General features: G+C 42.6%; 2 protein-coding genes across 2 annotated transcripts in view; both read right to left on the bottom strand.

Annotated features, from left to right (window-relative positions):
• The window catches only part of usp34 (ubiquitin specific peptidase 34), a 58,320-nt gene extending 50,519 nt beyond the window's left edge, over positions 1 to 7,801 (bottom strand). Inside the window, exon 1 of the mRNA XM_087175648.1 lies at positions 7,455 to 7,801. Within this exon, the coding sequence (XP_087031774.1) occupies positions 7,455 to 7,497 (43 nt within the window). The 5' untranslated portion in view covers positions 7,498 to 7,801. The remainder of the gene's footprint in view (positions 1 to 7,454) is intronic.
• A 1,752-nt stretch (positions 7,802 to 9,553) lies between these two features.
• Positions 9,554 to 15,581, bottom strand: part of xpo1a (exportin 1 (CRM1 homolog, yeast) a) — a 14,896-nt gene continuing 8,868 nt past the window's right edge. Inside the window, exons 12-22 of the mRNA XM_087175647.1 lie at positions 15,341 to 15,530; positions 14,973 to 15,136; positions 14,755 to 14,889; positions 14,479 to 14,662; positions 14,228 to 14,334; positions 13,388 to 13,582; positions 13,123 to 13,291; positions 12,358 to 12,492; positions 12,096 to 12,255; positions 11,293 to 11,389; positions 9,554 to 10,513 (exon numbers count right to left, since the gene is read on the bottom strand). Of these exons, the coding sequence (XP_087031773.1) occupies positions 10,367 to 10,513; positions 11,293 to 11,389; positions 12,096 to 12,255; positions 12,358 to 12,492; positions 13,123 to 13,291; positions 13,388 to 13,582; positions 14,228 to 14,334; positions 14,479 to 14,662; positions 14,755 to 14,889; positions 14,973 to 15,136; positions 15,341 to 15,530 (1,683 nt within the window). The 3' untranslated portion in view covers positions 9,554 to 10,366. The remainder of the gene's footprint in view (positions 10,514 to 11,292; positions 11,390 to 12,095; positions 12,256 to 12,357; positions 12,493 to 13,122; positions 13,292 to 13,387; positions 13,583 to 14,227; positions 14,335 to 14,478; positions 14,663 to 14,754; positions 14,890 to 14,972; positions 15,137 to 15,340; positions 15,531 to 15,581) is intronic.

The raw sequence follows: 15,581 nt of genomic DNA, 5'->3' as shown, positions 1-15,581 counted from the left end.
CGTTCAGCCAGACCGGAGGCGTGTAAATATGAACGTTCCAGCTGTGGCATTATAATAAATACAGCTCAACTGTGTGTTGTGCTGCTGACAGACGACCGTGGCCGAGGATGATCTGAATATGTTCAGTCTCTAAAGACGGACTCAGACTGCAGGAGTTTTAACCCTCTGGAGTCCATTTTGATAGAAGGCCTGATTTTAAAATGTCTTTTAACATCCGTTTTCTCTTTACACTGACAGATTCATGTTGAGCTGCAGGAGCACGGGGCATAGTTTCATTTTCTTGGAGAAATTTGAATGTCTTTAATTAAAAATGTTTTTCTTTGCGGTTAAAACCCTTTGAACCCTTAAACATATGCCACAGTCAGCGTCAGGCAGCGTTTTCATAAATGACAAACCAACAATTTTCTTACTATTGCATCCTTGTAAGATTCTGCCAATGTCTCAATAACAACGATTTCATTCTCGTACGTTATCTTTTATAATTTATACCTTTTATAAAAAGGTCTAAAAGTCTTCCTATCAGCTGTGAATGAACACCCAACTTCATCAGATACTGTCAACTCTAACGTGGCTAAAATCTAATTCTCCCTCCTTTTCTAGGCTTCTGTGAAGAGGCCAGTTTTCAGGTGGATGCAGAGACACGGAGCCAGACGCAGCAATGCAGCACACGTCAGAGGAAATGAAGTTTTTATGGCTCATATAAAAACCTGCAGGTGTTAAACTGAGCAGCTGATCTTTTCAGCCTCTGGCGGAAAACTGGGACACTTCTGGATTTTAAGGCATTTCACTAAATCAACCGTCCAGAGGAAAGTGGGGATCTCCAAATGTTCTATAACCCGTCCAAATGACCACGACGATCCAGCCGCAGTTATTAAGACGTCTCAGACTGGACCGAAGTGGCTGAGCGACCGAACGACACCGTCATCCACACACACACACACACACACACACACACACACACACACACACACACACACACAGACACACACACACACAGACACACACAGACACACACACACACACAGCTGGCATCTCAAGGTTGTCATGCTGTCTGCTAAAACAACCCGTCCACAGCAACAGCAGTTTCCTCTGAGACCTCGTCTGAATATGAAAACCTGTATGTGTCTCTTTGTTTTTCCTCCTTCCATCTTCACCAAGCCAACAACAAAAAAACACAACAGAACATAAAACAGCACAGGTTACGTTTCCCGCTCTCTAGTGAAGATAAGAAGTCAACTCTCTGTCCCTCAGACTGAGACCATCGTCTGCTGCTTCCATCCGGAGCCGAGGCTTTCAGGTCGTCTGTGTGCTGATCTTAATTTACCATTTTATTCTATTCTTATTCCTTTTATAGGTTTTATACGTCTTATTTTTATTGGACTAATTATTATTTTATCTAATCACATTTTATTCCTTTGTTTTTCTTACTGATCAGTTGTTGGTCTTATTTCATTTTCTTTATGGTTTTTAATTCATACATTTCATTTAAATGTAGGGCTGCACGATGTGCAAATAAAATCATAGAGTGATTATTTTGGCAGTTGGAATGGTCATTTTTGCATTTAATTTTCATGGTGAATGTTTGATATTTGTTGGTCTACTAACGAGCATGTTCCTTTACGTCTGCAGAATATGATTTACAGGCGGGGGCGTGTCTGTAGCATCACAGAGATTATGGTGCTAACAAAGCACAACAACGTGACAAAACAAAATGCAGCTCCTGTGATTTGGATATTGAACTTGGTCATTTTTGCGATTTCAATTATATTTCATTTAATTGTGCAGCTCTATTCATGTGTTTGTTTTAATTTGTGTCCAATGTTTTATCTTCACACTGTCCACATAGTTTTTGTGGTTGCAACTTCCTTTGAAATCCTTCCTTTGTGCAGCACATTGTGCTTCCACCTGGAATGAAATGAGCTGCATGAATAGGGTTTTTCTCTTTATTATAGGACCACTATAACACATGACATGCATGGACACAGACCACTGGCACAGTATGAGAGAAAAATCTTAATAAATTATATTTGGAAATAAAGATTTACGTGACAAAATAACCTGAACGAGACCCGAACCCTGATACTGTGTCATGGTAACAAGCTGGAAAGGTGATGTCATCAATGTAGGTTATTATTTCTGCATAAAATGTTGTTTTTTTTTAAATTATTTTTGTATAAACTTATTTGAATCTATGTGGACATTGTCTTCATGTCACCACATTCTGTTACGACAAGACAGATGTCCTGGTCAACACGAGTCGGTCAGGGTCAGCAGTTCTCAACCTTGATAATCGAGGTCTGTGTGTGTGTGTGTGTGTGTGTGTGTGTCTGTGTGTGTGTGTGTGTGTGTGTCTGTGTGTGTGTGTGTGTGTGTGCGTTGCTGGGAAATAGCTGAAACTGCATGATAGGTTTAATCAGAGTCACTGAACAATGTGGAAGCTGCTGTTGTGTGAATAATGCTTTTTGCAGGTCTGGCCGCTCAGGTGTATTTGAGGTGTTCAAGGTCCAAAGACTGTTGACAGCCACTGGACGAGGGTCGTCTGCCGTTATTCAACTGAAACAAATCAACGTTGTGCTTCCTAAATTCTAACAAAGGCCAAATATCCGTCATTCCTGAACCTCTCTGCAGGCCTTAATAATTATTATAATAATACCAGAGGTTCTATTGGGAGCTGAGACGATTCGTTGATTAATTGATTAGTCAATAAACAGAAGATGAGTTTGCAACGCCTCTAACTCCAGCTTCTCAAATGTGAAGATTTGCAGCTTTTTCTCTTTTCTTTAAATTGGATGTCTTTGGGTTTTGGACCGGTGGTCAGACAAACATCATCTGAAGAAACCAACTTCGACTTTAAAGAATTTTTCCTCCAATTTCTAATATTGTTTAGACCCAAAAATTCACTGAGAAAATAATCAAATTATATTTTGTGTTCAATTGTAAATTGGGAGAAGAGAATCTTAAAGCTCCTCCAGTGTAAAGGTCTGTGTCCATGTGTAGTGTGATTATAGATCAGCTCTAGCTTCTATATTAATACTGTGAAAGTATCAAAGCCTCAGTCCACAGAGAAATGCACACAGCCTGTATTCAGAAACTGAGTCTTAAAACCAGCCGTCAGGACTTCTGGAACTTTGTGATGTCACAACAAAGCAGTCACCAAGCCCCGCCCACCTGGACCCACCATCCAAACCTTGCAGGATTTGGTTTCTCCGAGTGTTTTTACCTGAAATCTGCTATATTTTTATTGTCAGCCAATCAGAAGACAGGCTCAGTGCCTACTATTTTATCCAGATGTGAAACTATAACACGTAGGAATAAATTACGTGGTATCGGATCAGAGCAGGGAGAATACCGATCTGAAAAAGTCGCTTTATTTAGTTATGTTTCTTCTCTTTTGTCTCATAGTTCATTTAATATGAAAATAATTCTTCAAATGTCTTTTTACAGCGGACATTCTGACTCACAGACGCCGTCCTGTTCTATTCAGTAAACCATGACAGTGAGAGGACATGTACAACATCAGGGACATGTCAAAATGTCTTCAGTGGAAAAGGCCTGTTATGTATCTTCTAGGACTACGTGAGTATCTGAGTTGCATCATCCTGCATTTTTGGACAGAAACTTAATAAACTCACTTTCGTTTGAGGGTTTAGTTTGTGTGCGGTTTAAGACTAAATTCACATGGTACGCATGTTCACACTGCGTATGAACAGTTTGGTACATAGATGTCGCAGGTCTGGGGCTGATTATTCTCTGAACTGCTGCTTAGTAGAAAATGTCAGAATATTCTTGAAACATTTCCATGTATTGGCGCTCCCAGAGACCAAGCTGACGTCTTCAAGTTGTTTTGTTTTGTTTTGTTAGAACAATGGTCCAGAATCCAAAGATATTTAATTTGGACTCAAAACAGAAAATCCTCACATTTTTTGGAAACCATGTGGATTATCCCCGTGTTGGGAAACACCAGCTGAACACAGCTCCCTGTTGTAAAAGGGGATTCTGTCTCTTACATACGCACACACAAACACATGCTGCTGCAGCAAATCTGAGGTCACAGGTCTCCGACAGACACAGCACATGGACCTGCCAGTCTTGTAGACAGAGCTGTCACAGCTGACAGCACCCTGCTGTGCAAGCCCCCCCCCACCACCACCACCACCACCCCCCCATCCACAATACTGGTTTATATCAGTAAAGTTACAAGCGTCATCATGTCCCAAAAAACACAAAAATACAACCAGTTCTCACAGTTTCATTCCTGTGTGTGTGTGTGTGTGTGAGATGAACTTTAACCCAACACCACATGAAAAACCTCAAACTGGAGTCTCGTTTAGCCGAGAAGCGAAACACATTGTGAACCTTCACAGCAATAGAGCTGAATCAATAACACAGTACATTCACACTCCTCCATTCACCCTCCGCTGTAAACACATTCAACACGTTGGGTTTTTTTTTTTTATAGTGCGAGTAGGTTTGTGTATCGAACCGTAAAACTTAGAAAGCTGTGAACGCCTGGTAAGAATAAGACGGTTCCTAATTTAAATCTTTGTTTCTCATGTTTTACTTGGTTAAGGTTCTGGTATAGCGGCTTGTGTTCAGACAATATCCACCATTTGAGGACTTATTATTTTTCAAACCTAAGTAATAAACAACTACTGGTTTTGATGCTGAAAGTCAGGTCTTATTTACAACGCCCAGAACCAACTGTGAGGTACGACACACACTTCAGTTTGCAGAGCTCGAGTTCATCAGTGAGACGACAGCTGTTTTCCACTGAATGAATGCAGATGAAAATGAAAGTAACTGTTTGACTTCTCATCTATCAATCAACACATGTGATGCAATGAGCATCAACTACATAACCTGGGATTTCCCCAAATCATACAGATACTCTTTCAAAAGAATCTATCAAACAAAAACCATCTTCTGATGACTGCAAGGTTTTTTTTGTTTTTTTTTCCATACATCAGGCGAGACTGTACAAAAACAAAACACACACATCTGAATCTGAACCTGTGAGTGACAATTCACATCACAGCCAAAAACAGACAGCCTACGACTACAACTTCAAAAAGCACAATCCAGAATGATATTTTAGACAACAGTGTGCTGCCAACTTTGTTCCAACAGTTTGTGTTTGTCCCTTTCCCCGTTTCAACAAAGCCAGGTCTACAGAGAAATGGTTGTTGGGATGGAAGCAGGTGACCGGCCTGCACGCAGCCCTGACCTCAACCCAATCCAACACCTTTGGGATGAACTTAAACCACTGAACTACAAGCCAGGCTTCATCACCCAAACATCAGCGGCCAACGTCCCCAATTACCCATTCCAACTGTCGCAGCAACGTCCCGAGGAGCAAAACGTGCGACATGTCCGTGGTCGAGTCCAGATTCTGCTGAGTGGTTTTGTTAAAAAGGGGTAGAAAATAATTTTATGTTCCTGACTTTTAAAGGCTTCATTTAATCGACTCCCAACAAGAGAGAAAAATAAAACAACAAAAATAAAACAAAATAAAATAGTTTCTGTTTCTCTTTTTTTTTTTTTTTAACCCTAACCCAAGAGATGTGGAAAAGCCAGATGTGCAACTGAGGCTAAACTTAATATGTGATGTAATTCAGTGCTTTTCTGCAGTTTTGACAGTGAAGCATATGGAACTATTCTGCAGGTTGGTGTCTTTGCTTCGAGTGACAACCAGAGATTAACCCGTGATACCCGTCTCTTATGAACTGACACAAAGCAGACTGAGGGCATGTTTGGCAGAACTACGCCATCTTCTCTATGGAAGGGTTATAATAATGCTCTTGTGGCTGAATGGAAGTAAACTCCTGCAGCCGGGTTCCAAAAACCCGTGGGAAGCCTTCCCAGAGGAGAGGAGGCTGTTACTGGAGTAGACAGCCCGTGGTTTTTGTAATGATATGATCAGCAATAAGATATGGGTGTAATGATCAGGTGTCCTGATACTTTTGGCCAGATAGTCTACAATGAGAATGACATTCCTTGCTGAAAAACAGGTGGCCACATCTCTCTCTCACAACTGGACTTAAACATCCGTATGCAGACACTCCAAAAGTGCTTATTCTCCAATTGACAACCACATATCAACTTGTCGAAAAAGAATCGTGATAATAAAGCTTGATTTATTTTTTTTTATTTTTTTTTTGCTGACTTCCTTAAGTTAGAATTAGTGAGCCCATGATACAGTCAGGTGCAGGATTGTATGTTAAAGTGGATTCCTGCAGATCCTGCAGGAGGAGCTTTCTCTTCACACACACACACACACACACACACACACACACACACACACATATACACAAGTTCTTGACACACAATAGGCTGGACACACGCAGGAAAACGACAAATAAACCGTCAATCACTGCATGCAAACCGGTTTTTAAAAAATAGCGTTATAGCACTGAACGGCTTTGTTCAATGTCTAGCAGACACCCCCGAAGTGCAGCAAGGCCTGGTTAGCACGCCCGGACTAACGGCTAAGTTTTAGCAATAAAGGCAACCTTGTATTTACATTTGCTGCCTCGAGTTGACGTTAGCCCTGTAGGTGAAACGGGACGAGGTGGCAAGATTGCAATAGATTTTAACACCAAAACGAGCAAGAAGTAAGCGCAATGTGCAATGGGACATCTGCCGAAAAAATATCCACAAGCTACCGAGGATTAACGGTGTGCTGTGTGCCAAAATATGCGCCTCGTTGCAGCCATTAATTTTCTGGGCTAGCTGAGTTGTCGCTAGCTTAGACTAACATTTAACAGGCTCGCCAAAACACACAAGAAAATTTACATCATCATGTTCGTGTCAGCAGAAATAACCGTGAGAGTATTATCGGGAGTTTGCAGGCCATTTTGGAGTGTGAATGTGACCATCCACCAAACAATGGGTGGCAGCGGAGTGGACAGCTAGCAGACTGACCTGACAAACACATCAAACAAAGTCAGGCTCTGCTCACTAGCTCAGCTAGCTAACTTAGCTAACTTCCAAATCCGCGCAAGCCGCATTTTAGCAACAGCGGCATCCCTCAAAACCCCGCTCCCGAGCATCGTGTTCAACCGTGCTGTTGTGTTTTGACTCACGGCTGTAATGTCACACACAAATCGGCTGGAAGTGGTTGGATTTAGGAGCTAGCTTGTGTGAGTTGTGTGAGGAGTGTTTGACAGACAGGCCCGAAGCTGACTGCCAGTCAGGAAGGGAAAATGGCATTTACATTCACACCAAACCGACACGGTCCGACACCAACACCTCGCTGTCACCGACTGCAACACACACACAAATAATGTCACGACTTCCGCTGCCTTGTGACCGCAAAGTGCGGACAGAGCAAGAAAATACACAAAGTTATATTTAGCTAGCCTGCAAGCTAACATGCTCCCATCCAGCTTCAGTGGACAGCGGTGCTAACATCAAGCGGCTAGTCTGGTGTAAATAAAAACGATTTGTTTACTTACTTTCATTTAAAACCTCCACCAGCTCGGCGCAGTTTTCACACATTGTTCATGAAGAGGAAAACTGAGTGCACCTACTCAAACCATGGCACTGGAAACTGTTGTTGGCTGGCAGTTGGTTGTTTTTGGGGTAAAAAAAGGCCCAGGGGAGGGGGTGATTGGTGAAGGTTATTCCACTGAATGAAACCAGGGGAAACGACAAGGTGTAGAACGTGATTTGCATCCAAGCGAAGTTGATGTACACCAAAAGTTAAGAGGCACTGGACGGTAGAAATCGAGTCAGTCTCCAATCTGAGCGTTACTTGAGAGAGTAGACACAGCAGCCATGTTGAAAAAGGAGGGGAGGGGAGGAGGGGGCGACACAGCGTGTTGAGAGCTCGGGAGTTTTCGTCCGTGTCTCCTTCGCCCGCTCGGTACTCTTCGCTAGTCTCGCGAGATCTTCCCAATGAAGTAATGTTTACAACCTTTTCTTATGATCTCAAGGGCAACAGCGACGACAATTATGTACATAACTTAAAATGAATGCAAAATACAGCAAAATATTTATACGAAACTAAAATATTGATTCCAAAATTTTAATTTGACAGAAAATGTATATTAAATATAATTATTTTCTATATTGCGTTATGTTTTATGCATTTATGAAACATCTTTTATAGTATTTGTTTGCCTCCAATTACATTTAAATTACTATTATTATTATTAATAATAATAATATTATTATTATTATTAATAATAATAATAAATATTTACTATACACATATAGTATTATTATTATTATTATTAAATACACATAACTGAACATTTAGAAAATTATGTAATACGGTTTACTTGTTTTTCATTTTTGTGTTTATTTAGAGGTTGTCTTTCCTGTAGTGTATTTATTCTGCCTGTATTTTAAAAGCTTTCTCGCTGGGTGGTTATAAAGGGAGGAAAAGAAAAGTCTGTTTCCATGTCCTCCAATGTAATACGGAATTACACTTACTGTATAGTTTGATCCTTCATTATCCAAATAGTTTTAGTAAATTTATGACTCAGCCTTTTACATAATAATGAGAGGTGATTTATAAATATTTCCTAAAACTCATAAGCCATAGTTTTCTCATGACTCATAATGTATTTATGTGTGTGTAGGCTGGAAAATTAAACTTGCCGAAAATGAAGTTTTTCTTCCTGGAAGAAAACCTGATGTAAACTTGCCAACAGGCCCAACTGACTTCAGAGTCAATTAATCACAGCTGGCGGCCTGCAGTGTTTCTGTCTGAACACCACAGCATTTAATCTACAGTCTAACAATCCAGGTAGAGCTGCACTCACACTTTCATGTTCCTTTTTGTTTAATACATGATCATAATGTCCAATAACTTATTACATGTCACTATACTTGCTCCTTAGGTAATGAGTCTATATGTGAACTGGCTGCATTTTGAATGAAATGGTAGGAAAAGTGTTAGAAAATGCAACATTTTCAAGAACATAAAGCTGATGTTTTCACATCATTACATCAAATTAAAACTTTCCCAAACAGTTTTTACACATAGAACTCAACGCTGCTATGTTCCATATCTTAAATTGGACTGATATTTGCCTAAGGAGAATTAACTTTGTGTCAAAACTGTGCATTTTGGTGGTATTTTTCTGCATGAATAATGTTGCTGACCTGAATGTCGATAGCTGTGCAGCATCATTGGACTGTAGTTCACTGTTCTCAGGTGAATCTGATTAAGAGACGTCTTTTTTACAGCCAATGTTTTGTCCTGTGATAGCAGGGAAAACACAGGTGGAGATAATAACACTAACGAGGGCTCTGTACCAGCAGTTAATTATATATATGTTACACTTGTCTTTCACCAAAAGATCTATTCAACTTTATTACAACTCCATATTTTACCTCCTGGTCATGTGTGACCCCACTCGGGAGTCTGTCCCTGAGTCTTGAAATCACTGACGCAGATGATGCTTTTCCTTTGATGTCAAATAACTAAGGAAAAAACAACAATTTCTAATTTTTTCCACAACCTCTTAGATTATATTATTCACACTTTCCCTGAGGTCCTGGAAGCTTTGGGGCTTTGGGTAAGAAGCAGAATCACACAGTAACATTTGTAAAAATAGCCAACTTTATATTCTCAGAGTACTAAGACAGCTTTACAAATAGGATGATATGCACACAGCCTTCCTTCTCATCCAAACGCAGAGCGGTCCAACTGAAGCCCCGAGTCGCTCAGGGAGCCAGAGTAAAAGAAAAAAAACAAACAAAACAAAAACACTAAACACACTGACAAACCAAAACAAGACAACAAAGGAAGCAAGGAAGTACATGTTTACCCCTTGAGTGTCACATTCATCCTGCACCGAGCACGTGGCAAATCTGAAACCAGAGCAATCTGTCAACTAACCACTGCAAGCGTTTCAACATCATATATTACATATTAACAAGTAGAAGAGGGGGAGGGAGGGGGGGGGTGATTTGAAGTGGGGTGAAGAGAGATTAAAAATAACCTTTAATTCTTTCAACTTCATGCAGGTGTAAAAGAAACCGTATGGCCAAACATAAAGCTTTGATTAGCAAAGAATTAACAAAAGATGGCGTATTAAACAAAAAAAAATCTTTATATAAAATAAGTTTGTAGGAAAAAAAAAAAAAAAAAAAAAGAACTCGCACCAGGGTGGAGGGGTGGAGGGGTGAGGGGGGGTCAGGTGGGCAATTCTCATTTACATATTGACATTGATTTGGTCGACGTACAACCGAGTGCTGGGGTCCTTTCTCCGGCCCCTCATTCCTCTTTTCAAACACACACACTTGCACACAAACACACTTGAAAAGAAAACAATCTATCAACAGGAAGCGTCCTCGCTCTCTCTTGACCTTTCCCCCCTTCGGATTTGTTCTGTACACGCTGGTCGCCGCTGCTTCAGTCGCACATCTCCTCCGGCAGCTCGTGGGGGTTGAGGATGCCGGGCACCGACATCTGGAGCTTGTGTTTCTCCTCCTGGGCTTGGCGCAGAGACGCCTCCCTCTCCTCCAGGAACAAGTCCGTCGTGTCCTCGCCGGCAAACTCCTGCAGGACCACACAAGCAGAGGCTCAGCAGAGCTCACCCCGGGCCTTAGGCTTCAGAGCCAAGCCGGGCCAACTTACTGCTTTCCCACAGAGGGAGACCTGCACTGCTCAAACTTTCCACACAGTCTCTGCACTCGCAAGTTAAAATAATCCGGGGCAGGTTATTGCTTTTAAATCCTTCCAATCAGATTAGACTTCGTGTTTAAATAATGATTTGTCTCAGCTTATGTAATTCAGCCGAGGAGTTATCACATTTCTTCAACGAAACAACACGAGCTGTTTTCTTTGATCCCATCTGAGAATTACTGTTGACATTTGGACAGTGGTTTATATAAGATGATTTGGCATTTGCTTTTTACTGCTACATGACCTTCCACTTAATACATCAACATGACTAGTTACAGTTGCTGCTTCAGTGCGTACAGCCTGACGTTACACAGACACCGAGCTGAACCTGTTTCAACATGTTGTCTAAATAGTCGTTATCAGTAAAAATCAGCTGCTACAGTGTTTGTCTATCAAAAACCTTTGGCAAGTTTACAAAACTAAAGATTCACCTCGAAAGGTTTTCATCAACATGACAGAATTTAATAATAACAAATGTAAAACTAAAGTGTCGTCGATGCAGCCGCTTCTACGAGCCTGTTCAGTCACGTCCTGGTAGAAAACAACACTCGTAACTTTTCCTTATCTTCTCTTTAAGATCTTGTGCAGCTGCATTTTATTTTTGAATGCTTATCTCTCCCAGTCTGGTTACCCCGATTCCTCTGCACACTCACCTTGATCTGCACCAGGAAGTCCCTCAGGTGCTCCTTGAAGGCGGGGATGTCCTGATTCAGGCTGAACAGACCCGTTACAAACACCTTCACCTGGGCACTGAACACAAGACACTCAATTAGCAGCGAGTCTGTGCAAGCAGAATAACAAAACAACAGCAGCACCTGATGCAGCCCTGCAGCATGTACCATCTTTATATTTACTTTTTCCCCTTTTACCTGCTCTGCTTCTACGTCACAGCATTTCCCAGAATGCTTTTTGACAAAGTGAACAGAGACAAAAGAAATGAAATCCGTTTTCAGTGGAATTTCTGAAGATTTCTACTTGTTTCGTTCACAATAATGGGAACCAGTGAACACTCTAAAATATTTTTCTTCTTAGATCGCCACTTTTAAAAAGTACAGACTCTGAATGTACAAGTGCCATATTAACAGGTGTCATTTATTTAATGGAACATTAAACGTCTCTGGGGCTTCTGGCAACGTCAAACCTTATTTTCTGAATAAATCAAAATGTACTAAGTGAGAAAATTCTCTGAAAGTTGAAAAGGGGAACCCGGAGCTCGTCTCTCAGGATGTGTCTGATCGCGGCTGCAGCCTTCACTCAGTGTGTTTCAATGTGTTCTGCTCTATTTGAAGCTTGTTTCTGTAGGAAAATCTCTCTTATTTAATTTTTTCCTTTAATCCCTGTGTTTATGTAAAAACCTCTTCCATGAGCAGGCGCAGAATACCTGGAAACATTAACCACACACACACAGCTCATGTAATCCCACTGTGGTTCACCTGCCTGGCTGAGGACTACTTACTCTTGCAGGTGGGGGAAAGCCGTCTTCAGCAGGTTGGCGATGTACTCCTGGACGTGCGCCTGGTTGTTGGCGGGGCTGGCTGCGCTCAGGGCCACGCTGACCTTCCCCTCCTCCACCAGGTTGAACATGTAGGCCAAGATGGTGGCGTGCATGGTCAGACCTGCAGACAAGGTGAAAGGAGAGGGGCTCGTCAAACTGATCGAGTTTCGCGATATGAAAAAGTATCTTTATACAGGCAGGCGCCACGTGTCGGTGTGTTCACCTGCGGTGTGAGAGGTGTCGGTGACCACGGAGAAGATGTGCTGCAGGACGTCACAGAAGTACGTCTGGTAGAAGCTCTGTGCTGCTGCTTCCTCTGCAGACACGTTCTGCAGGAGAGTGTAGAGGATCTGCAGACCTGCGGGAGACGAGGAGACGTCATCAGACCAGCAGGGATTAGAAAACAAACTCAAAAGACAATCGCACACACCCAATATCTACAGAACTGACCTCTGACCTACTGGATCTAACTTGTACAGGCGAGATTCATGACCTGCAGTCCAAAAGCGACCTGTGTGGTAGCTGTTATTGCCTCATATTTTCCATTACTCCGTCAACTGAAAATATGGGCTCAATTATTGATTATAACAAACTGATAAATTATATTTTATCATAGTTTTTCTTTCTGGAAAACCTGATTTTAAATGTGTGTTTTGTAATTAACTTCCAAAGACTTAATTACAATCAGTGACCAGAGGTTTTTAGTCAGTTCACCTCAAACATTTGGATCTAAACATCATCTGTGTGATGATTAAATGTTCAAGCTACAAAGTTCGATGGTTCTTTGGGTCTATTTCCAGGAATCCGTGTGGCTATGCTTTATAGTTAAATTTGAGAAAATAGTTATTATATTTTTCTTATTAATGCTAAAAAAGCTTGGATTTACTTTCTACCATTTCAATCGTTACTAGAACAGTTGTGTGAATGTCATGGCTCCTTCAGGTTCTATAAACTGTATCTGACAGAACAAGTGGATGCCGGTTCGGACCTGTGTCGGCCACATTCCTCATCGTGTGCTTGAAGGCCCAGATGATGGAGTCCAGGATCAGCTTGAACTGGGCCGGGGCGATGGACAGGAAGGCGGGGAAGCACTGGGATGTGGCGGCTTGAAGGAGGTAGAAGAAATGGGTTCTGTGTTCTGGGAATTCTTCAAAGTCCTGAGGGCAAAAGACGGAAAACAACCAGATGTCTCAGCGTGTAACTCGGTGAGTATTCCACCTGGTACCAGGCGTGATGAAACCACTCAGACGCACCTTGTTGATCATATTCAAAGTGCATTCGAACACAGCGTCAAAGATCTTGGGGATTTCTCCGGTGATGTGGACGCCCAGCTTGTTGACGATGGTTGCCATGGTGCTGAGGACCTCGGGCTCCCGGGCGGCCGGGACGTTCCTCTGGTAGTCGATGAGCACGGCCTCCAGCAGGGGGGGCACAAAGTTCTCTGCCACCTGGACCAAAGGACACCACACGAGCACGTTTACAGACCGTCAGTCAGATCTAAGTGTTCTGAACAAGCGGGCTTCAGAATGGCGCCGGGCTGATTCCCGCAACTGCACCATCAACTTCTTTTGAACAGGAACAGTCGACAAAAATCATCTGTATTATGTCAGTTTTCAACTTGAACATGATCTTTAGTTAAAACCTTATGAAAACGCTTCTTTACGAGTTGGAATCTGTCCATAATGCAGGAGACACGGTTTGGAAATAGAAAGTGGGGGCCAGTGTTTTTTCATTAATAAAAACTGGCAGTACTTTGTGGTTTATATTTTTTTCGCTGATGGATGTTTTGGTTGCAGTCAGGGTTAGAGAGCAGGTCGCAGCACTGAAAACATTATTCTAATTTTAACTTTTAATTATAAACATTAAGACTGTTGTTTTTTCTTTTTAAAAAGCAGGAATCGGGAACAGTTCCAAAACTGTTATTACAGTTTTCCATTAGCTGCAGCAGAACTGGCTGTTTCACGACTGTTAAATGAACACAGACGGTGCTTTGTGTGGAACACTGCTACCAAAATAAAAAAGCCAATATAAACACAGATTTAAATATAAACACATTTAGAAACTCTCCGGGGGAAAATAAAAGCCGGACTCACCATCTGAGGGTCGTTGGAGCGACTGACCCAGCCTGAGATCAGCTTCAGCGTCTCTCTCTTCACCGTCCTCATACTCCTGATCAGAGGCTGTTTGGTCACCATCTCACCTGTGGAGATGAAACAAAGAGGTCGACAAATAAAAACAAACATCCACGGAGGAAGAATCAGGCACTGACCCAGATAAAGCAAAGACTCTTGAGAGTTCAACAGTATTTTGTCTCAAATGAAGGAGAGAGCAGACGGCTGCTAACCGTTGGTCTGGACGGCCGAGGAGATGTTTTCACTCAGACACTTGTAAACGTTGAGCATGTCCAGGTAGATTCGTCCCAGCTGGACGACGAAGGGATGACCGACGGCTTTACAGGCTCTGACGTTCGTCTTTAGGATGCTGCCCAGCTGACGCACCGTCTCGGCGTCCTTCAGGATGTCCACGTTCTGCAATAGAGCGCCCGCACAGTTTAGCCAGAGCAGCGGTTTTCAGTGACGTCAGGCCGCAGGCTGCATTACATGAGAATGTTGCTCCTCACCTTGGTGGCCTGCTGGATGATGCTGTCCCACACCTGGTTCGGCAGCAGCATGTACTTCTCTATTAGAAGCTCCTGAACCGCCTGGTCCGTCTGAGCGCCGATCATGTAGCCCACCGCCTCGTAGAACGTATGGACCTGCGGAGACGAGGGGCATCGAGATAAAAGGTCTTACTGCTGAACTGACGCCATCAAAAGCTGCGATGTGAGACGGGACCCACCTGCTGCGGCTGCAGGTCGCAGATGATGGTGTTGATGTTGTTGAGGATCTCGTCGATGAAGGGCATCACCTCTCCCACCTGCACCTGGACAAAATGACGCCGGCACTTCTGAGCGATCTTGATGAAGGTGTCACACGCCATGTCCTGCACGCCGTCGTGGGTCTCTGTGACAAAGGACAGGATAAAAATGGTAAGTCTGATTCACTGACAGACAATCACACTTTTCAAGTAACAGCGGTAGAGTTACGGACGATCTCCAGGTGTGTGTGTTTCATTTGTTTTGTCTCTAAACATCAGAATCAGTTTGTATCCGAGGTTAAACTTCTCGGTCTGATCCGCGTGGAGCGTTTGGTCTCTGAGTTTCTCACCGTGCATGAACTCAAACAGCTTGTTGACGACGGTCTTCAGGAACTTCCAGTGAGCTCGCAGGAAGCGAGGATACTGGCCCACGATGTACATGATGTTGGACGCTATGATGGCCTTGTTGTCTTTACCCCTCTTCTGTTCACACAAGCCGAGCAGGTCCTGAGCACGCACACACACACACACACACACACACACACTCAGTTATCGTTGAACACACACAGCTGCTGTGACAATAAACGAAGA

The sequence above is a fragment of the Seriola lalandi genome, unplaced genomic scaffold (assembly GCF_002814215.2).
Source record: "Seriola lalandi dorsalis isolate HSWRI2012SDOR001 ecotype SW California unplaced genomic scaffold, Sedor1 jcf7180002054479, whole genome shotgun sequence".
Taxonomy (NCBI): domain Eukaryota; kingdom Metazoa; phylum Chordata; class Actinopteri; order Carangiformes; family Carangidae; genus Seriola; species Seriola lalandi.
Note: the sequence above shows the minus strand (reverse complement) of the source record. Positions and strands in the feature narration are given on the sequence as shown.